The 15323-nt window shown below is 24.7% G+C and overlaps 1 protein-coding gene and 5 non-coding genes across 6 annotated transcripts in view; all 6 read right to left on the reverse strand.

Annotated features, from left to right (window-relative positions):
* Positions 1 to 3986: 3986 nt before the first annotated feature.
* The window catches only part of LOC145828964 (uncharacterized), a 33527-nt gene continuing 22190 nt past the window's right edge, over positions 3987 to 15323 (reverse strand). Inside the window, exons 14-24 of the mRNA XM_082936708.1 lie at positions 10498 to 10573; positions 10382 to 10431; positions 8993 to 9123; positions 8770 to 8801; positions 8643 to 8689; positions 8401 to 8422; positions 7879 to 8054; positions 6735 to 6854; positions 6462 to 6536; positions 4810 to 4937; positions 3987 to 4348 (exon numbers count right to left, since the gene is read on the reverse strand). Coding sequence (XP_082792834.1) covers positions 4225 to 4348; positions 4810 to 4937; positions 6462 to 6536; positions 6735 to 6854; positions 7879 to 8054; positions 8401 to 8422; positions 8643 to 8689; positions 8770 to 8801; positions 8993 to 9123; positions 10382 to 10431; positions 10498 to 10573 — 981 coding nt within the window. The 3' untranslated portion in view covers positions 3987 to 4224. The remainder of the gene's footprint in view (positions 4349 to 4809; positions 4938 to 6461; positions 6537 to 6734; positions 6855 to 7878; positions 8055 to 8400; positions 8423 to 8642; positions 8690 to 8769; positions 8802 to 8992; positions 9124 to 10381; positions 10432 to 10497; positions 10574 to 15323) is intronic.
* Positions 9324 to 9395, reverse strand: Trnaw-cca (transfer RNA tryptophan (anticodon CCA)). The gene has a single exon. It is a non-coding gene; the product is annotated as a tRNA-Trp (tRNA).
* Positions 10931 to 11003, reverse strand: Trnav-aac (transfer RNA valine (anticodon AAC)). The gene has a single exon. It is a non-coding gene; the product is annotated as a tRNA-Val (tRNA).
* Trnay-gua (transfer RNA tyrosine (anticodon GUA)) lies at positions 13187 to 13272 on the reverse strand. The gene is given in 2 exon segments: positions 13187 to 13222; positions 13236 to 13272. It is a non-coding gene; the product is annotated as a tRNA-Tyr (tRNA).
* Trnal-uaa (transfer RNA leucine (anticodon UAA)) lies at positions 13806 to 13888 on the reverse strand. The gene has a single exon. It is a non-coding gene; the product is annotated as a tRNA-Leu (tRNA).
* On the reverse strand, positions 15058 to 15130 carry Trnav-aac (transfer RNA valine (anticodon AAC)). The gene has a single exon. It is a non-coding gene; the product is annotated as a tRNA-Val (tRNA).

A 15323-nucleotide genomic window follows, 5' to 3' on the forward strand; every position in this document is an offset into this window, starting at 1 on the left:
AATTAAGTTTAAAGTAAGAAAAAACTGTCTAAAATAGTATAGCAACATTAAAGAGATACTGTTTGGCGATTTTAAATGTGTTTTTTAATAAAATAAATTGTTGAGAAATCTTTTGTGTAAAGTCAAAGTTCATACTTTACTCGAAAAAAATTGTTCAAAACTCGAGGTGTTTTCAAAAATTCTTAAATTCCAGATTTTTTTTAGCCTAAATTGTCAATTTTCAATTTTTTTTTCAAAATTCAAGGTTTTTTTGACAACAATGACCGTCCACATTTATATATAAATAATAATAAAAATAATATATCTAATTATAGCAGCTGTAAGACTTAAAACTTTACATATATTATAATTAAAACCAAAACTTTGAAATGAACAAAACATACATCATAAAATTACTTTGCCACTCTTCAAAGCAAAAAATACTGCCTGGGTGATCAAAAAAATATCCATACATTTTAGAATAAAAAAGTAATTTAAGTCAAAAACTGAAAAATGCCTAAACTGGCCTGATATTTGAAAAAATACGAACTTGTCTGACTTAGTCTGAGTGTATGACAATGTTAAGTTGTTTATTTGATTAAATTTAAACAATTTTGATTGATAATAAACAGACTCAACAAATTCATTATCCCTAAATATAGTTGGTCTTAAATAGGTGATTCCAAAAAAGAGCATCTGTGTGTATAAGTTTGCAATGGAAAGAAATTAACTTAAGTTGCCAAAAGTTTTATTTGTAAAATAAAAATGTTTACTAAACAAAAACTAATGTAATTATGTCATATTTATTATTTTAAATGTGTCTGTACACTCTTAGATATTTTATGTAAAAAAAATTATAATCGAAAATTATGCTTAAATTAAACTAAATCTAACTTAAATAATGTTTTCAAAGTGGTTTAAAAATGAACTTTTCTATACATTGGTGTGTATAGGAATTAACTTAAAGTACACAGAAAACTTATACAACATTCATAATATGTTAACATCTAAATGAAATAAACCATATTTCTTTCTATTTTGTTATTTTAAATTTTTTATGTACACTTAAATGCAGTGATAAAATATCTTAGGTATAAGTTAAATATTAATCAAGATATATAAACTTTAAAGAAATGACATTTTTGTCAATTACTATGCATCACTTTTGTACACAAGGGAAAACATTTGCATTTTGTTCATATACTATATAGGTGTTATATAACTTACTGAGTCCAAGTGTTTTTAAGACTGTTTTTTCAGATCATAATTTGTTATTGTGAGAAGAAAGTTATTATAAAACACAGCTCGATTGCTAATCTATCTTTTTTACTTTTTTAATCCAAAGCAGTAAAGCCTTTTAATTGTTTCAAAATGTTATACAGGGAGTTCAAATGAAACTATTCAAATTTAAACAAACTACAGCATTTTTACCATAAAAAAATAAACTTAGAAAATATTTTTGCTCAGCGGGCCACATTTACATGTTTGCGGGCCACAGAATTTTTTTTCGCGGGCCGCATCCCATTAAAAAAATAAACGTGCTTGCAGGCCGCAGATTTACCCTTTAAGGGCCGCAATTGGCCCGCGGGCCGCAGTTTACCGACCCCTGTTCTAGGGGGTAATAACCGCTATACTACGGGAACTTGTTGTAGTAAGAGGTGTTATCACTTTATAAAGCAGATGGGCGTTATGACGTAATAAAGCAGCTTCGAACGCTTTGAATGTGAACTTTTTTTGAGTGCTATAACTTTGAATACTAATTTATATTTGATTTGTTTAACTTAATTTTTCTTTAAATGTAAACATCTTATAACAACTGGCTAAATTTAAGTTTAGTTTTCAATTCTTTAGAAAAAAACATTTTTGATTAGTTTATATCAAAATATATACGGTATATTTTTTATTTATTCTGTAAGTTTAAATAATCAATTGAAACTAAAATTTTTATAAAAATAAATTTCTTTTTTAGTAAGAAATATAAAAAAGTTATGGTTTACAGAATAATTTTAACTTTAAAGAATACAAAAAAGTTAAATAAAATAACATAAAAGATAAAATGTTTAGAAAGCTGTTAAGCTAGGTTTTATTCTTAGTTTGACATATATTTTAAATTAATTAAACAAACTTTTATATTTCGATGCATAAAGAATAAAATTGATGTTTTTTATTAATAATTTAAAGTTACTCATGATAGGGTTATTTAATTATTTACTTGCTAGGCGTATAAAAACTGGGTACGGCTTAAATTTGCACAAAGACAATTTTCAGGGTTGCCACTTGTTTTTTCAAAACATTTTTCAAGCTTTCCAAATTTCTTCAAGGTTTTGAAAAGTACGCATTTTTTGTCTATTTTTAGTTTAAAGTTAAGTTTAAGGTAAGAAACGGTGTTAAATAGTATAAAAATGTTGAAAAGATACTGTAAAGCTACTTTAAACATGTTTTCTAATTAGAAAAAAAAAATTGATGATGACTAAATATTTTTATTTACATCATAGGTTATTTTAGTCAAATCAAAATGTTACTACTGAAAATGTGAATATTGTTAAAATTTTAGGTTTTTCGGTGAATTTTGTTCAAAATTACAGTTTTTTTTTTTGCTTAAATTGTGAAACTCCAGGTTTTACCAGGATTCAAGGTAAAGTGACAACCCTGCATTATTGCACGAAGAGATACTTTTGCATAAAGATAATTTTTAACGAAGGATCATTTTTGCACGAAAGTAAAATAAATAAATTATTAAATATTACCGACCATTGGTAAGGGTAACAGTAAAATTTTGAATTAAAATCAAGTTAAATTAAAAACCACCGACCAAGGGTTAAGGATAACAGTGACAGTAAAATTAATATAAAGATATTATGAAAAAAGTAAATTCTCAACTCGTGAAAAAGTGACCTTTCGTGAAAATGTGTCTTCGTACAAAAGATTTCTCATATAAAAGTGAGCCTTTTTGTATATTTGACACCTACTCATAAAAGTTATATCAAAGACTTTGTATAAAATTATATTTATTGGGGAATATGTTGTTTTTCTTAAATGGTTTAAGTAGATAATTGTATATGAGCAAAAATAAATTTTTCTCTGACTTTATCAAAAGTTATAAATTATAATAAGATATTTTAAAATAATGATAAACAAATGTTACCGCCTGGGCCCGAACCCGTTAAAATAGTTAACATTTTGTTAAAGGCCAATAGGAAACACTTGTAACTACATACTTGATGTTTTGATTACTCAAAGGCCCAAGAGTAACTTAAATACAATAATAACTTTAAATAACCAAATACTAGGCATTAAGGTAGAAACGTAAATATAATATAAATATTATTAGCTTTATTTAACTTAAAAAAATGTTTCCGCCCGGGCTCGAACCGAGACCTTTCACGTGTTAGCCGAACGTGATAAACGCTACACTACGGAAACTAGTGATGATTAGAAGTTTTATCAGTTAATAAAACAGATTCGTATTATGACGTAATAAAGCAGCTTTAAACGGTTTGAGTGTGAACTTTTTGTGAGTGCCACAACTTTAAATACCAATTTATATTTGACTTCATTAACTCAATTTTCCTAAATGCATACAATACTATCACGTAAATATGTAAAATAAAACAAAATATAAGAAACACAAAAACTGTTTTAGTATTTTTTATTTAAACATGAACTAACAAATTTAATCAACAAACACGAATACAATTCAGTTTAATTGTAAAAGTATTTAAAGAAGAGGTAATACTAAAAAAAGAATTAAATTTCAAAAAATATATAAAATAATTGAAACAACTTAAAATAAATGCACTTCAGAAAGAAGAATATGATTTAAAAATCAGTTTTGTAGGTAAATTTAACTCTAATTTTAATCTTTGTCAACTAAGAAACTGTAAAATATAAATTACTAATTAAAACTCACTTATTTTTTAATGCTCAATTATATAACTATTTAGAAAGAATTCTTTTTTTTTTAATTTTACTCTAGTTTTTACCAATTAGCATATTTTTGAAAATGATTTACATCTTTCTAAGACAGAAATTTTAAAAAGTAAAGTGTCCAAAAATATTTTTTGAACTTATTTTAAAACTTTTAGATTTTAACCATAAATAAGTTACTAAGAACACCGTATTTTTTAATAAACAATTTTAATTTCAATCTTTTACTGCCAAATTGAAGTCAGTATAAAACAAATGGCAAAAAGATGTTTTTCAACTTTTGTTATATAATATTCAAAACATTTAACTTTAATTGTTTTAGTGAACAGGGTTGAGTCTTCTGTAGTAAGGTACTTCTATTGAAAGTAGCGCACCGAATATGAACATTGTGAAAAACAAATAAGCTTTTCCTATCTTCATCACATTCTTCTTCACTATGCAACTGTTAACAAGTTTGTGTGATGTTTATAAAAAAATTCGAGTAAATTAAATTTCGATAGTTATTATAATATTACACTATAAGTATTCTTGTTTAACCTAAAACTAACTTAGTTGTATTTAAATACTGAAATTAATTAACCTTAAAAATGTTTTGTTAAAACTTATAAAAAAGTATAACAAAACAACTTAATTAAATATTTTTAAAGATGTTTGTCTTAGACTAAAGGATAAATAAATGTGTTTCGTAAACCAGTGTATAACTATTAAGACACTAAGTAGAATAATTCACTAAAGCTAGAAACTGTTTGCAAAAATCAAAAACTCACGGAGATAAAAAATAATAAAGACAATAAAAAATTAAAATCATATACTTTTAATTAAATAATTCTTATAAATAGAACATATAAGATAAAGAGCAAAAACTAAATGATATTTAAAAAGCTTATGAAAATTAAATACTACCTGCAGTCGTAAGCTTTAGTGAGGGTTTTAGTAGAAATATTTGGTTTTTTACTGTACGGCAACAACTTAATTTTATCTGCAAATTCCTTAGATAATTCGTATTCGTCATAAAATTCAACTTCATTGTTCTGTTTGAAAATTTGTTTTATTTTGATATGCACTATAATTTATTAAGTTTAAAGCACTGATTATGTTTTTTTTTAAACTGCTACATATGTTGAATTGTAATAAAACTCTATTTCACTATGCTGTTTATACATTGTTTTAATTTAAGTTGCTTTAAGTGAGTTAGAGTTGAAAAGGTAAGCATACAAACAAAAATTTTACAACAAATGATCTATTAAAGATTTCTTAAGTTAAGTCAATATCTTTTATTAACAATGTTTTAAAGTTTCCAATCAACTCAAAATTTCAGCTTAAACAAAAATTGTAAAAATAAAGTATATAATATTAAATAGAATTTTTTTTTCTGTTCATTCTGTAGCATGAAGAGAAAAACAAATTTAATAAGAACGCTTTGCCATCGAGCACATAAGATCTGTTCAAGAGAATTAATTGATGATGAAATAAAACAGATAAAATTGATATTAAATAAAAATGGTTATCCACAAGAACTTGTTAATAAAACTATAAATTTACATCTTAATAGTTTGAACAAAATAAAGCCAGTAGGGCCTGAGAAATGCCTGATTCCTTTAGTATTGCCTTATGTCAATAAGAACTCAGGAGTGTTAGAAAGAGAGATTTGTAAATTAGTAAGTAGGACGTATCATTCGGCTAAGCCAATTGTTATTTTTATATCGAAACCAATGTTCAGACCTGGAGGAAAAGATCCGATAGCAGAATTTAAACAAAGTATGGTAGTTTACCAGTTTAACTGCTTCTGTGAAGCCAGTTATGTCGGGATGACCTCAAGACAATTTGGCAAAATAATAAAAGAACATATTCCAAAAAGTATTGACGAATTTTGTAAGAGTAATGAGAAAATTAAATCTATTAGAGTAATAAATGCTTCAAAAAGATCTGCTATTTCTGAACACTTAGTAAATAACCTTGATTGTGCTAGTAATTATAATTTAAAAAGATTTAAAATTGTTAAAAAATGTTTTCACATTTCGGATTTAATTAAACTTGAGGGTATTTGTATTTTATTAAGAAAACCTAAGTTATGTAAACATAAAGATTTTGATTATACTGTTTCGTTGTTTTCTTAAATTGTTTTATAAGTTGTTGCTCTGTTTTATTATTATTTTTTTTTAGTTGCATTGTAATTATAAGTACTTATGTATTGTTAATTACTCTTTGCTTTATTATTATTAATTACGTTGATTGCATTTCCACTATATAAGTTAAATTTCAAACTTTATTTTTATTGCTTAGTATACAACTGATGAAAGAAGCATGAAATATATCTTGTTCTAAAAATTGAGTCTCATTTATATAGTTTGAAAGAAATTATTCTAATGTCAAATAATGTTTAATTTTTTTTTTTCAAACAAATTTCCGAAAAAGCATTGGAACACTACACATAACAATACTAAGCTGCTGAGTAAATGACTACCACTTGTTTTTAGCATAGGTTAATTTATAGCTGTAATAATAATAAACAAAGCTTTAATTGGACAATAAACTAAATATAGAAACAAACTAACCATATCATCACTTGAAACTCTATTTTTTAGAATGTAGTTTTCAAATTCCAACTGTGCATTTATCTTTATCAATTCCTGCAAGATTAACTTATGTAAATAAATAACTTTAAATACATAACTAATTAATTAAGTTAGGTTGAATAAAACAACATATATTTTATAATGTTGATAAAAACTGATAATATACCTTAGCTAGCTATCTAGACAACTAATTCACTAAAATTTTTGGTTCGAATAGCACATTTTAATAGTCAAAATAATTATTTTTATCACCTTTAATATTGGAGAGAATAAAACTTCGCTTTCAATATTTGCCTGGTTTTGCTTGTACCTTCCAAATGTTAGGACTAACTTGTAAAGTAAATCTTTGTCATTTTCTACATCAGAAAGTTTCTGTAGATAACACAATTTTTAATTAATTTTGATTCTACTTAAATTGGTTTACTTAAAACGCATAAGCTAATTGTTACATACAAATAAAAAGTATAAAATTCCGAAAAGCATCAAAAATTAAAACAATTTCTTTTAAATTTACAATTTTTCATCCTGACAGTCTTATATTTCTAAATAGTAAGTATGCATTGAAATAAAAAATATGTTGACTTATTTGTTTATTACATAACTAGTAATACAATAGATTTTTTGTTTGAAATAAATGAAGTAGTGAAAATTATTTTTATAAATTAGTTGCTTAAGATACTTTATCAATTTAACCTAAAGTTATCAACTTAAATTTACAACTTTTGTATCGTAAATGTGAGTTATTGCTATGCCTTATTGATACTTTTAAAGGTGTCCTTAGTATTTTGCCATAAATAATATACTTTGAAAACTATTTTTTTTTTACTTTTATATTTTCTTTTAAATTAAAATTATAAAATGTGGCAGCAGTGGGATCCGGACCCACGCCTTCGAAGAGACTGATGCCGTAATACAGCGCCTTAAACCGCTCGGTCATGCTACCTCACGTCAGATAGCAGAATTTAACGTTTAAAAATGCTATTGTTACGTCATCATCGACTTGCGCGTTTGTATAGTTTTATTGAACAAAAAAATTGTTGATAAATATGATTGTTTTAGATAAGATTTTTTAAGTCAAGTTGATTATATGTTGTCTTTAAATTATTTTACTCTGTTCAACTAGTAGCACAATTTAAGCTTACAATTCTAAAACTACAGAACTAGGATTTTACCGATTTTTTACTCATTAACTGTTATTAATGATGAATTTTACTTGTTTAAAACTAAAAACTCAATAGATGTAATTTGAATAAAAACAAAAGGCAATATACAAGTTTTTGTGAAACAATATTTTCTTAATACTTTTATTTCAACACTACATTAACATACATCAATACAAATTAAAGTTTGTTTAAATTACCAAACTGCTTTTAATAACATAAACAAAAAAACTAACTCGCTCAATATTTTGCAGAATAAAATCGCATCTTTTCTTAGTAATAAACAAATTTTCATGATTAGAACTTTTACTCATGCACTTTATTATTTTGCTCATGTTTTCTTTAGAAATTTTAAACTTTTTCAAAACTTTTGGCATGGCATTGTTGCATGGGTTTGCCAAATCCAAAGAGTCTGTTTAAGGTCTATTTTAAAAAGTATTTTTATATTAAACAATAAAAATTAAAAAAAGGTTGGTATAATAGTAAATAAAAGCTTCAAACTATTTCAAAACAGGTAAGCATATTAGTTATTTTTGTAATTAATAATATATTTTTTTAAATTAATAAACATAAAACATTTAAAATATAATTTACTCTAATATTTGTTATTTAATTCGCATAAGAATATTATTTTTACTACAAATAAATTTCACATGTAATAAATTAAGAATCTTTATTGTACCAATAAGTTTTTGTTAGTTTATATTATTAAGCTTATTGAATGATTGGATACTTCAAACAATATAAACTTTACTTACCTAGCGACAAGCTTGATTTCTTCTGAAAAAAAAATACAACTTAAAAAAAATAAACCTTTTTTGCATTCTAACTTAAAAACTAAAAAATTTAAAGTATAAACTACAGACAAAATTAGTTGACTGAAAAACTTATAACTTATACATAATCATTTAACTTATGAATCTAAATTAATAATTTTGAAATTGTCAGTATAAAGTTAAAAAAAACCTTAAATTTATACATGAATGTAACAAAAACTCACTGAAAAATGTTTGTTGTAAAAATCCAGCAAAAATACGTTTTTATTATCTGTGGTATTTGTTTATTAATCAGTTATATTCACTAAATACATTAGATTTTTTAATTTGTAAAATAAGCTAACAACATACCTTCAGAAACAACGTTGGTGTCATATCCTATTCTAGAATTTAAAAATTTATGCTTATTTAGTCTAAGAACAACATAATTGAAAAAATATAAACATTTAACAAAATTTTATGTTTCATTTTCCCTTGTATTTAAATATATGTTTTTAAACTAAAAAAAATTAAAAACTTAAACTGTGTAGTTATTTAAAAAGAGCTACTTTAGTTTAATTTCATTAAAACTAACAACTTATTTCTTTCAGAACATATTTTTTCTTCCTGCAAAATGCTGTTTAAATTTCCCAAGTCAGAAATATTTTCAACTAATCTTTCGTTTATAACTTCCAATTCCAACCCTTTTAGTGTTTTGTCTTCCAACTAGAAATATATAATTTATTTCATTGAGTAATAGTTGTTAGAGTATTCATTAATTAATTTTTATCACAAAGTATTAAGAGGTAAAATTGTATACTTTTGATAGGTGAAATTGAAGTGCTTAAAAACCAATAACAAACTAAATAATAAAGGTTTATTTGAAGTCTATAACGGCTAGACTTAAAAACAATTCAACGAAAAGGTGACCCGGACGTGATTTGAACACGCAACCTTCTGATCTGGAGTCAGACGCGCTACCGTTGCGCCACCAGGCCGTCGAAAATGGATAATATTATGCGATTATAAACCTAAATGCTTAGTGCTTTGCTGAAGCTATGTGCAAGGCTGCAAAAATGCAATGCTCATAATTTCTCTGTTTTTAACTATGCTTGTCACTATAAACAGTCGCTGTTTAAACGAAGAATTTAAAATAAACACTTTAAAGATATCGAAACATTGAGTTAAAACTTTTAAAATCAGCTTTTTACATATCAAAAATAATTTTTAAAAATAAAACTTTTAAAGCATTCCAATTGTGTTTAAAGTAATTTTCATTTAGATATAAAAAAGTTTTTACACAAATGATGTAAAAGCAATGTTATAATTAAAATTATAACTTTTAGTGAATTTAATTTTAAAAAGACATCAATAAATAAGTTTAGAAAATAGCATTCTAGGAAACTACTTTAATACTTATATTTCTATTAGCTTTATTGTACTTTAACAAGTTATGGTAAAATCCAACTAATTAAAACTGTATTTTTTTGTGGTGCTAATACAAATTTTCAAGCTGTAATTTAAAGCAAAAAGATATGAAATTAAGCATTATACATTAACTTAAATTTTGTTGATAATTTTACAACTTTGGTTTTGATGTTTTTATTTATCCCTAATTAAAGAACTATCCAACTAATAAGGCTCAAAAAAATTATATCAGTTATTAAATAAAGTTTTTATTGAAAATTCAATTTCTTCAATACTATTTTTACAACTTTATTTTTTCTAACAAAAAAAACTAAGCTATTAACTTATTTAATAATTAAAAATTATCAATTATTTTTATGCTGTATCTAAGTATAAACTAGTCAGTTTATTTAATATCATAAAAAATATATCATTTCACAACTAAGTAATATAAATTCGCTTTCATGTAAATAAAATATATCAAAAACAAGTTAGTTTATTTAATATTATCTATCCACTGTAATCAATTTGAATTATTTTTAAAAATATAATAAACAACCAATACAAATAAACTAACTTCAGATTTCAGTTTTTCCAATTTACAATTCAACTCATTATCTTCGTTGTCTACAAAAATTTATATTAAAGTAGAAATATGAACACTTATTTAACTTATTTTAATAAAAATCTAACCGTTTATTGCTGGGTAGTTGTCGTTAAATAGTGGAAACTCGGTTTGAATTCCAAGGCTTTCGGACAGGCCATGTCGCTAAAATAAATCAAAATATTATTATTTTTTACATCTAAAAAAAGAAAAGTGTGACATGTTCATGAAAAAAAAATCAAAGTTTTAAGTTGATTAATATCCGAAACTATAAATGCTTAAATCGAAAATATTTAGCTCAAAATAAATTACGAATTTTAATATGTTTTTTATGTTTTTATCACAAAAGAAATAAAATTACTGCATGTTAATATAATACATCAAACAATCAAGATAATTAGAAATGATTAGTTTTGATAAAGTAGGTGAAGCTATAAAATCATATTAAGACTTTTACTTCTTATAAAAATAAACAAATATAAATAAGTCAAATCAAAGTTAAACTAATTGGGATTTTAAAAATGTTTCCGCCCGGGCTCGAACCGGGGACCTTTCGCGTGTTAGCCGAACGTGAAAACCGCTACACTACGGAAACTTGTGATGAATTCAAGTCTTATCAGTTCATAAACAAACACGCATTATGACGTAATAAAGCAGCCATAAACTAAGTTTAATATAGTGTTGCTAGATTTGTTGCAAAGAGTCCAAAAATTATGTAATACGTTTGTCTTAACAATTAGTCACATTCTTTAAAACTAAAAAACCAAGTCATTGTAACATAAATTGACTGAGATATAACTCTTTAAGAACTTTTTTTAGTTTTGGTCAATAGTGCTGGACAAGTCGAATTGGAGCTAAACATTTATCTAGTTATACAATAAACAACAGTTTTATACAGCTGTTTCGTATATATTACTGCACAAAAATCTTCTTTATTACTGAGTCATAATACTTATGATATTCTAAACTTTTAATATTTGCAAAACATGGTTAATTAATATATATGAGATAGAAATATATCGTATACAAAACAGCTGTATAAAACTGTTGTTTATTATATTACTAATTAAATATATACATATATAAAAAACAAGGTGATTATTTGAACTAAATCACTTTCTACAGAGCCTACTTAAAAAGCTTTTAAATAATTTATTAGGAAAACTCGATTTTAAAAATTCTAGAATATATGTTTCATATAGACAACATAAAATTGTTTTTAATCTTCAGCTGGTTCAACTTAAATTAAATAGCCATTAATATTTATTAAAAACTTTTATTAACAAATTTATCAAAAATAGCTATTTATTTTTATAGGCTATTTATTTTAAATTTAACCAGCTGAAGTTTAAAGACAATTTTTTTTTTGTTTTTATTATAAAGCATATGTTCTGGAATTTTTAAAATTGCATTATCCTAATAAATTATAGATATATATATATATATATATTCATTATTTATTTGATTACATAACAAACAATACGACCGTTTCGTATATGAAATATAATATCCCATGTATTCTACAGTAAAGCTAAAGTTTATCAAAAATGTTTAACAAAAATTTAGAATTTAAAAAATTTATAAGTATTATGACGTAGTTAGTTTTTGAATTAAGGTTTTTATGCAGCAAGTTAAGTTTGAAAAATAAGCTGATTTTAGTTTTGTTACTGGTTTAAGAATTTGTGCTATTTTAAAAAGTTTGAAAAGGTTGTATCAGAAAAAATGTTTTAAACTGCTTGTGTTCGCGGCTTAGTTTTTAGTTAGTTTTTATTTTGCTAAGAAGTAATTTTTGGAAATGAATGCATATATTTTGTCTTCGCTTTTTTTGTTTAGTGTTATGGTCTTGTCTGATTTATCAACTTCGATTTTTTCTAAGTTGCAAAGTCTGCAGCCGAGTTTAGTATTAAATTTTAATTTTGTCCTGTTTTGTATTTCCCATCTAATTTTATAGACTATCTTTTAAGTTCCAAATGTAGTTTGCCAGTTATGTTGTATGTTTTTTGATGTTGAATGAAGATTTGTGATTTATACACCTTTGTTTGAAATTATTTCCCATAGATCCCAAGTACAGTTGATCTATAGATTATTTAAGAAACTAGACATTTGTTGTTTAAAGGGCGAAATTATTAGATCAGACAAGACCATATCACTAAACAAGAAAAGCGAAAGACAAAATACTTTTTAACAAATTTAAAACTAACTCAATATTGAATCATAATAAAACTAAGCCTAACATATTAAATATTACATACATACTAAATAAAATAGATAATATCCTTCAATTTTGTAATCAGAACGTAAACAAAAAATTTTACTGACATTTAAATAGATGAATCTTGTTTTTAAATGTCTAATTAAACTAAATCTTTGTCTATATTAACCAGATAAACTTATAAAACTTACATGAGAACTTATAACTGTTTCAAAAATTCAGGTAATGAAAATTAATAAGTTAACTTATAATTGTCCAGAATTTTGCTTTTGCAATCATTAAGAGATAGCTAAAGAATGTAAATACACAACAATTACTTAAAATAATATCTTTAAAAAAAAGGCCTTAAGTAAATTTAAATCTATCAAAATTAGACATACTAAAACTGGCTTGAAATACTGACTGCTATAACTAAAGATATATATTAAAATTAACTAGATATAATAAAAAAACAAAAATAAACATTTCCTTTTTTTAATTGTGCAAAGAACCTTATTAATTATAAGCCATGTTTGAATAAATAAATTACTAAAAAACAGTACTTAACAATATAAAGTTACAAAAAGTCCTTCGAGCCGGAGTCGAACCAGCGACCTATGGATTTCTAACATTCTGCTACAGTCCACCGCTCTACCAACTGAGCTATCGAAGGTTGCAATCGATTGCGACATTTTCAGAATATATAGTTATTAATTGCTAGTGGATTTTCATTATGTACTTAAGTGATATTAAAACAGCTAATGCTTAAACAATTTTTTCACGTTTTTGCTTGTAATAACTTTTGTGAGTACATGTATTCATATTTTGTATGTTGTGTATGTATTATATTATATTTTTACTTTATCTGCTGCTATCAACTTTTTTAATAACTTTTGAATAAGTTGACTTTAGCAGCTCGTATAGTTATATGACTACTATTCTACTTTGTTGTTTTGTATTAAAATTTGTTTGAAATTAAATTTAATACTAGGTATATTAAAAAATTAATTACTATCTAATGAAATATAATGCTTGATTGTAGTACAAAATGTTCAGCCCATAAAAGCTAGTTTAAGTTAAGTGAAAACATTTTATTTACTTAACTTTGTAATCAATAAACTTTTAAAAATCATAATTTTGTTAAGCGTACCTTGAATTGTTATACATAAAAAAAAACTTTGCTAAGAAAACTTTGAAACAAAATAGTACTGGGTGTGGGGTTCGAACCCACGCGGACAATCGTCCATTGGAACTTAAGTCCAACGCCTTAACCACTCGGCCAACCCAGTTGTGTTGATGAGCTGCATGTTGGAATTATAAATGCATGTGTTTGTGACATCATAATATGTTATTGCTTGAATTGTTTAGTTAGCTTTGTTATAAATGTCTTCAACAACATTAATTGAAGTGCTTAATATAAATAACCAATTAAATAATCTGCTTAAAAACAAATGCAGTTTTTTTATACCAAACAATACTTAGTATCATTTCTTTTGATTAAAATGTCAAAAATATTTTATTAAAATGTAAGCGTCTGTACATGTGTATGTATATATATATTTATTCATTTATTTGTTTTACGAATTTAAAACCTCATCAGTTTATTAAAAAATAAAAAATTTTCAATGTTAGTAAAACAAAATTTTTCAAATTCCGAACCTTTATTAAGTCTAATGTTATTTTAGTTTTTTGAATACCTATATAATAATCGAAAAAGTTACAACTGATTTAGTGAGAAATCAACGTGTTTTTAATTTTCTATATAATTTATTATCTAATATTTTTTTATATATTTATATAGTTTTTTATTAAGCAAAATATATTAAACTATTTTCTGAAAACTAATTTCATTTAAAATTTAGTTCAAACTACATTATAAAACTTGAACATTTTTAGGGTTTAATTATTAGATAATCAAGTTTGTTGGGTATAATAAATTAAAACTTTATTTATTGCTAGCTAACTAAATACATTTACGTCATATAAATGTTTTTAAATGATAAAAGTATAAATAATGGATATATAAGCCTTGTCACCAACTTTTACTAAATGTTATTAAATGTTATTTTAGGCTTATAAAACACATCGTTTTAAAAAAATGTACATAATGATTTTACCCAAACAGAGCTTTTAAAAGCACTGTAGAAAATTTGTTGAAATATATTTGTGTTTAGTAAAAGACCTCGTTTGTTTTTTAATCAGGTACAATATCAGAGAAATGTTTAACACTTATCTTTTTTTTTTACATTATGTTCTTTGTCTAAAAATTGTTTAAATTTTGATGCTTTTCAGTTTGTTATAAGCAACTAGAAAACACTATTAACTAATTATTTGATATTTTGATTACTCAAAGGCCCCAGAGCAACTTAAATATAAAACTTAAAAAAAACAATACAACGCATAAAGGTTGAAACGTACCTGTAGGATAAATATTACTACCTTTATTAAACTAAAAGCATGTTTCCGCCCGGGCTCGAACCGGGGACCTTTCGCGTGTTAGGCGAACGTGATAACCGCTACACTACGGAAACTTGTGATAATATCAAGTTTTATCAACTTATAAAGATGATAAGCATTATGACGTAATAAAGCAGCTACAAGGGTTCGAGCCCATTATGTCCTTTTTGTGAAAATTTGAATACTTTTGCCTACTAGCGTAATTATGAATAAAAGAATGTAAAACATTCTTATATACTTTTTATGGTTCTGAAGCTGAAGCACAGT

The sequence above is a fragment of the Thalia democratica genome, chromosome 2 (assembly GCF_965202585.1).
Source record: "Thalia democratica chromosome 2, ktThaDemo2.hap1.1, whole genome shotgun sequence".
NCBI classification, from domain to species: domain Eukaryota; kingdom Metazoa; phylum Chordata; class Thaliacea; order Salpida; family Salpidae; genus Thalia; species Thalia democratica.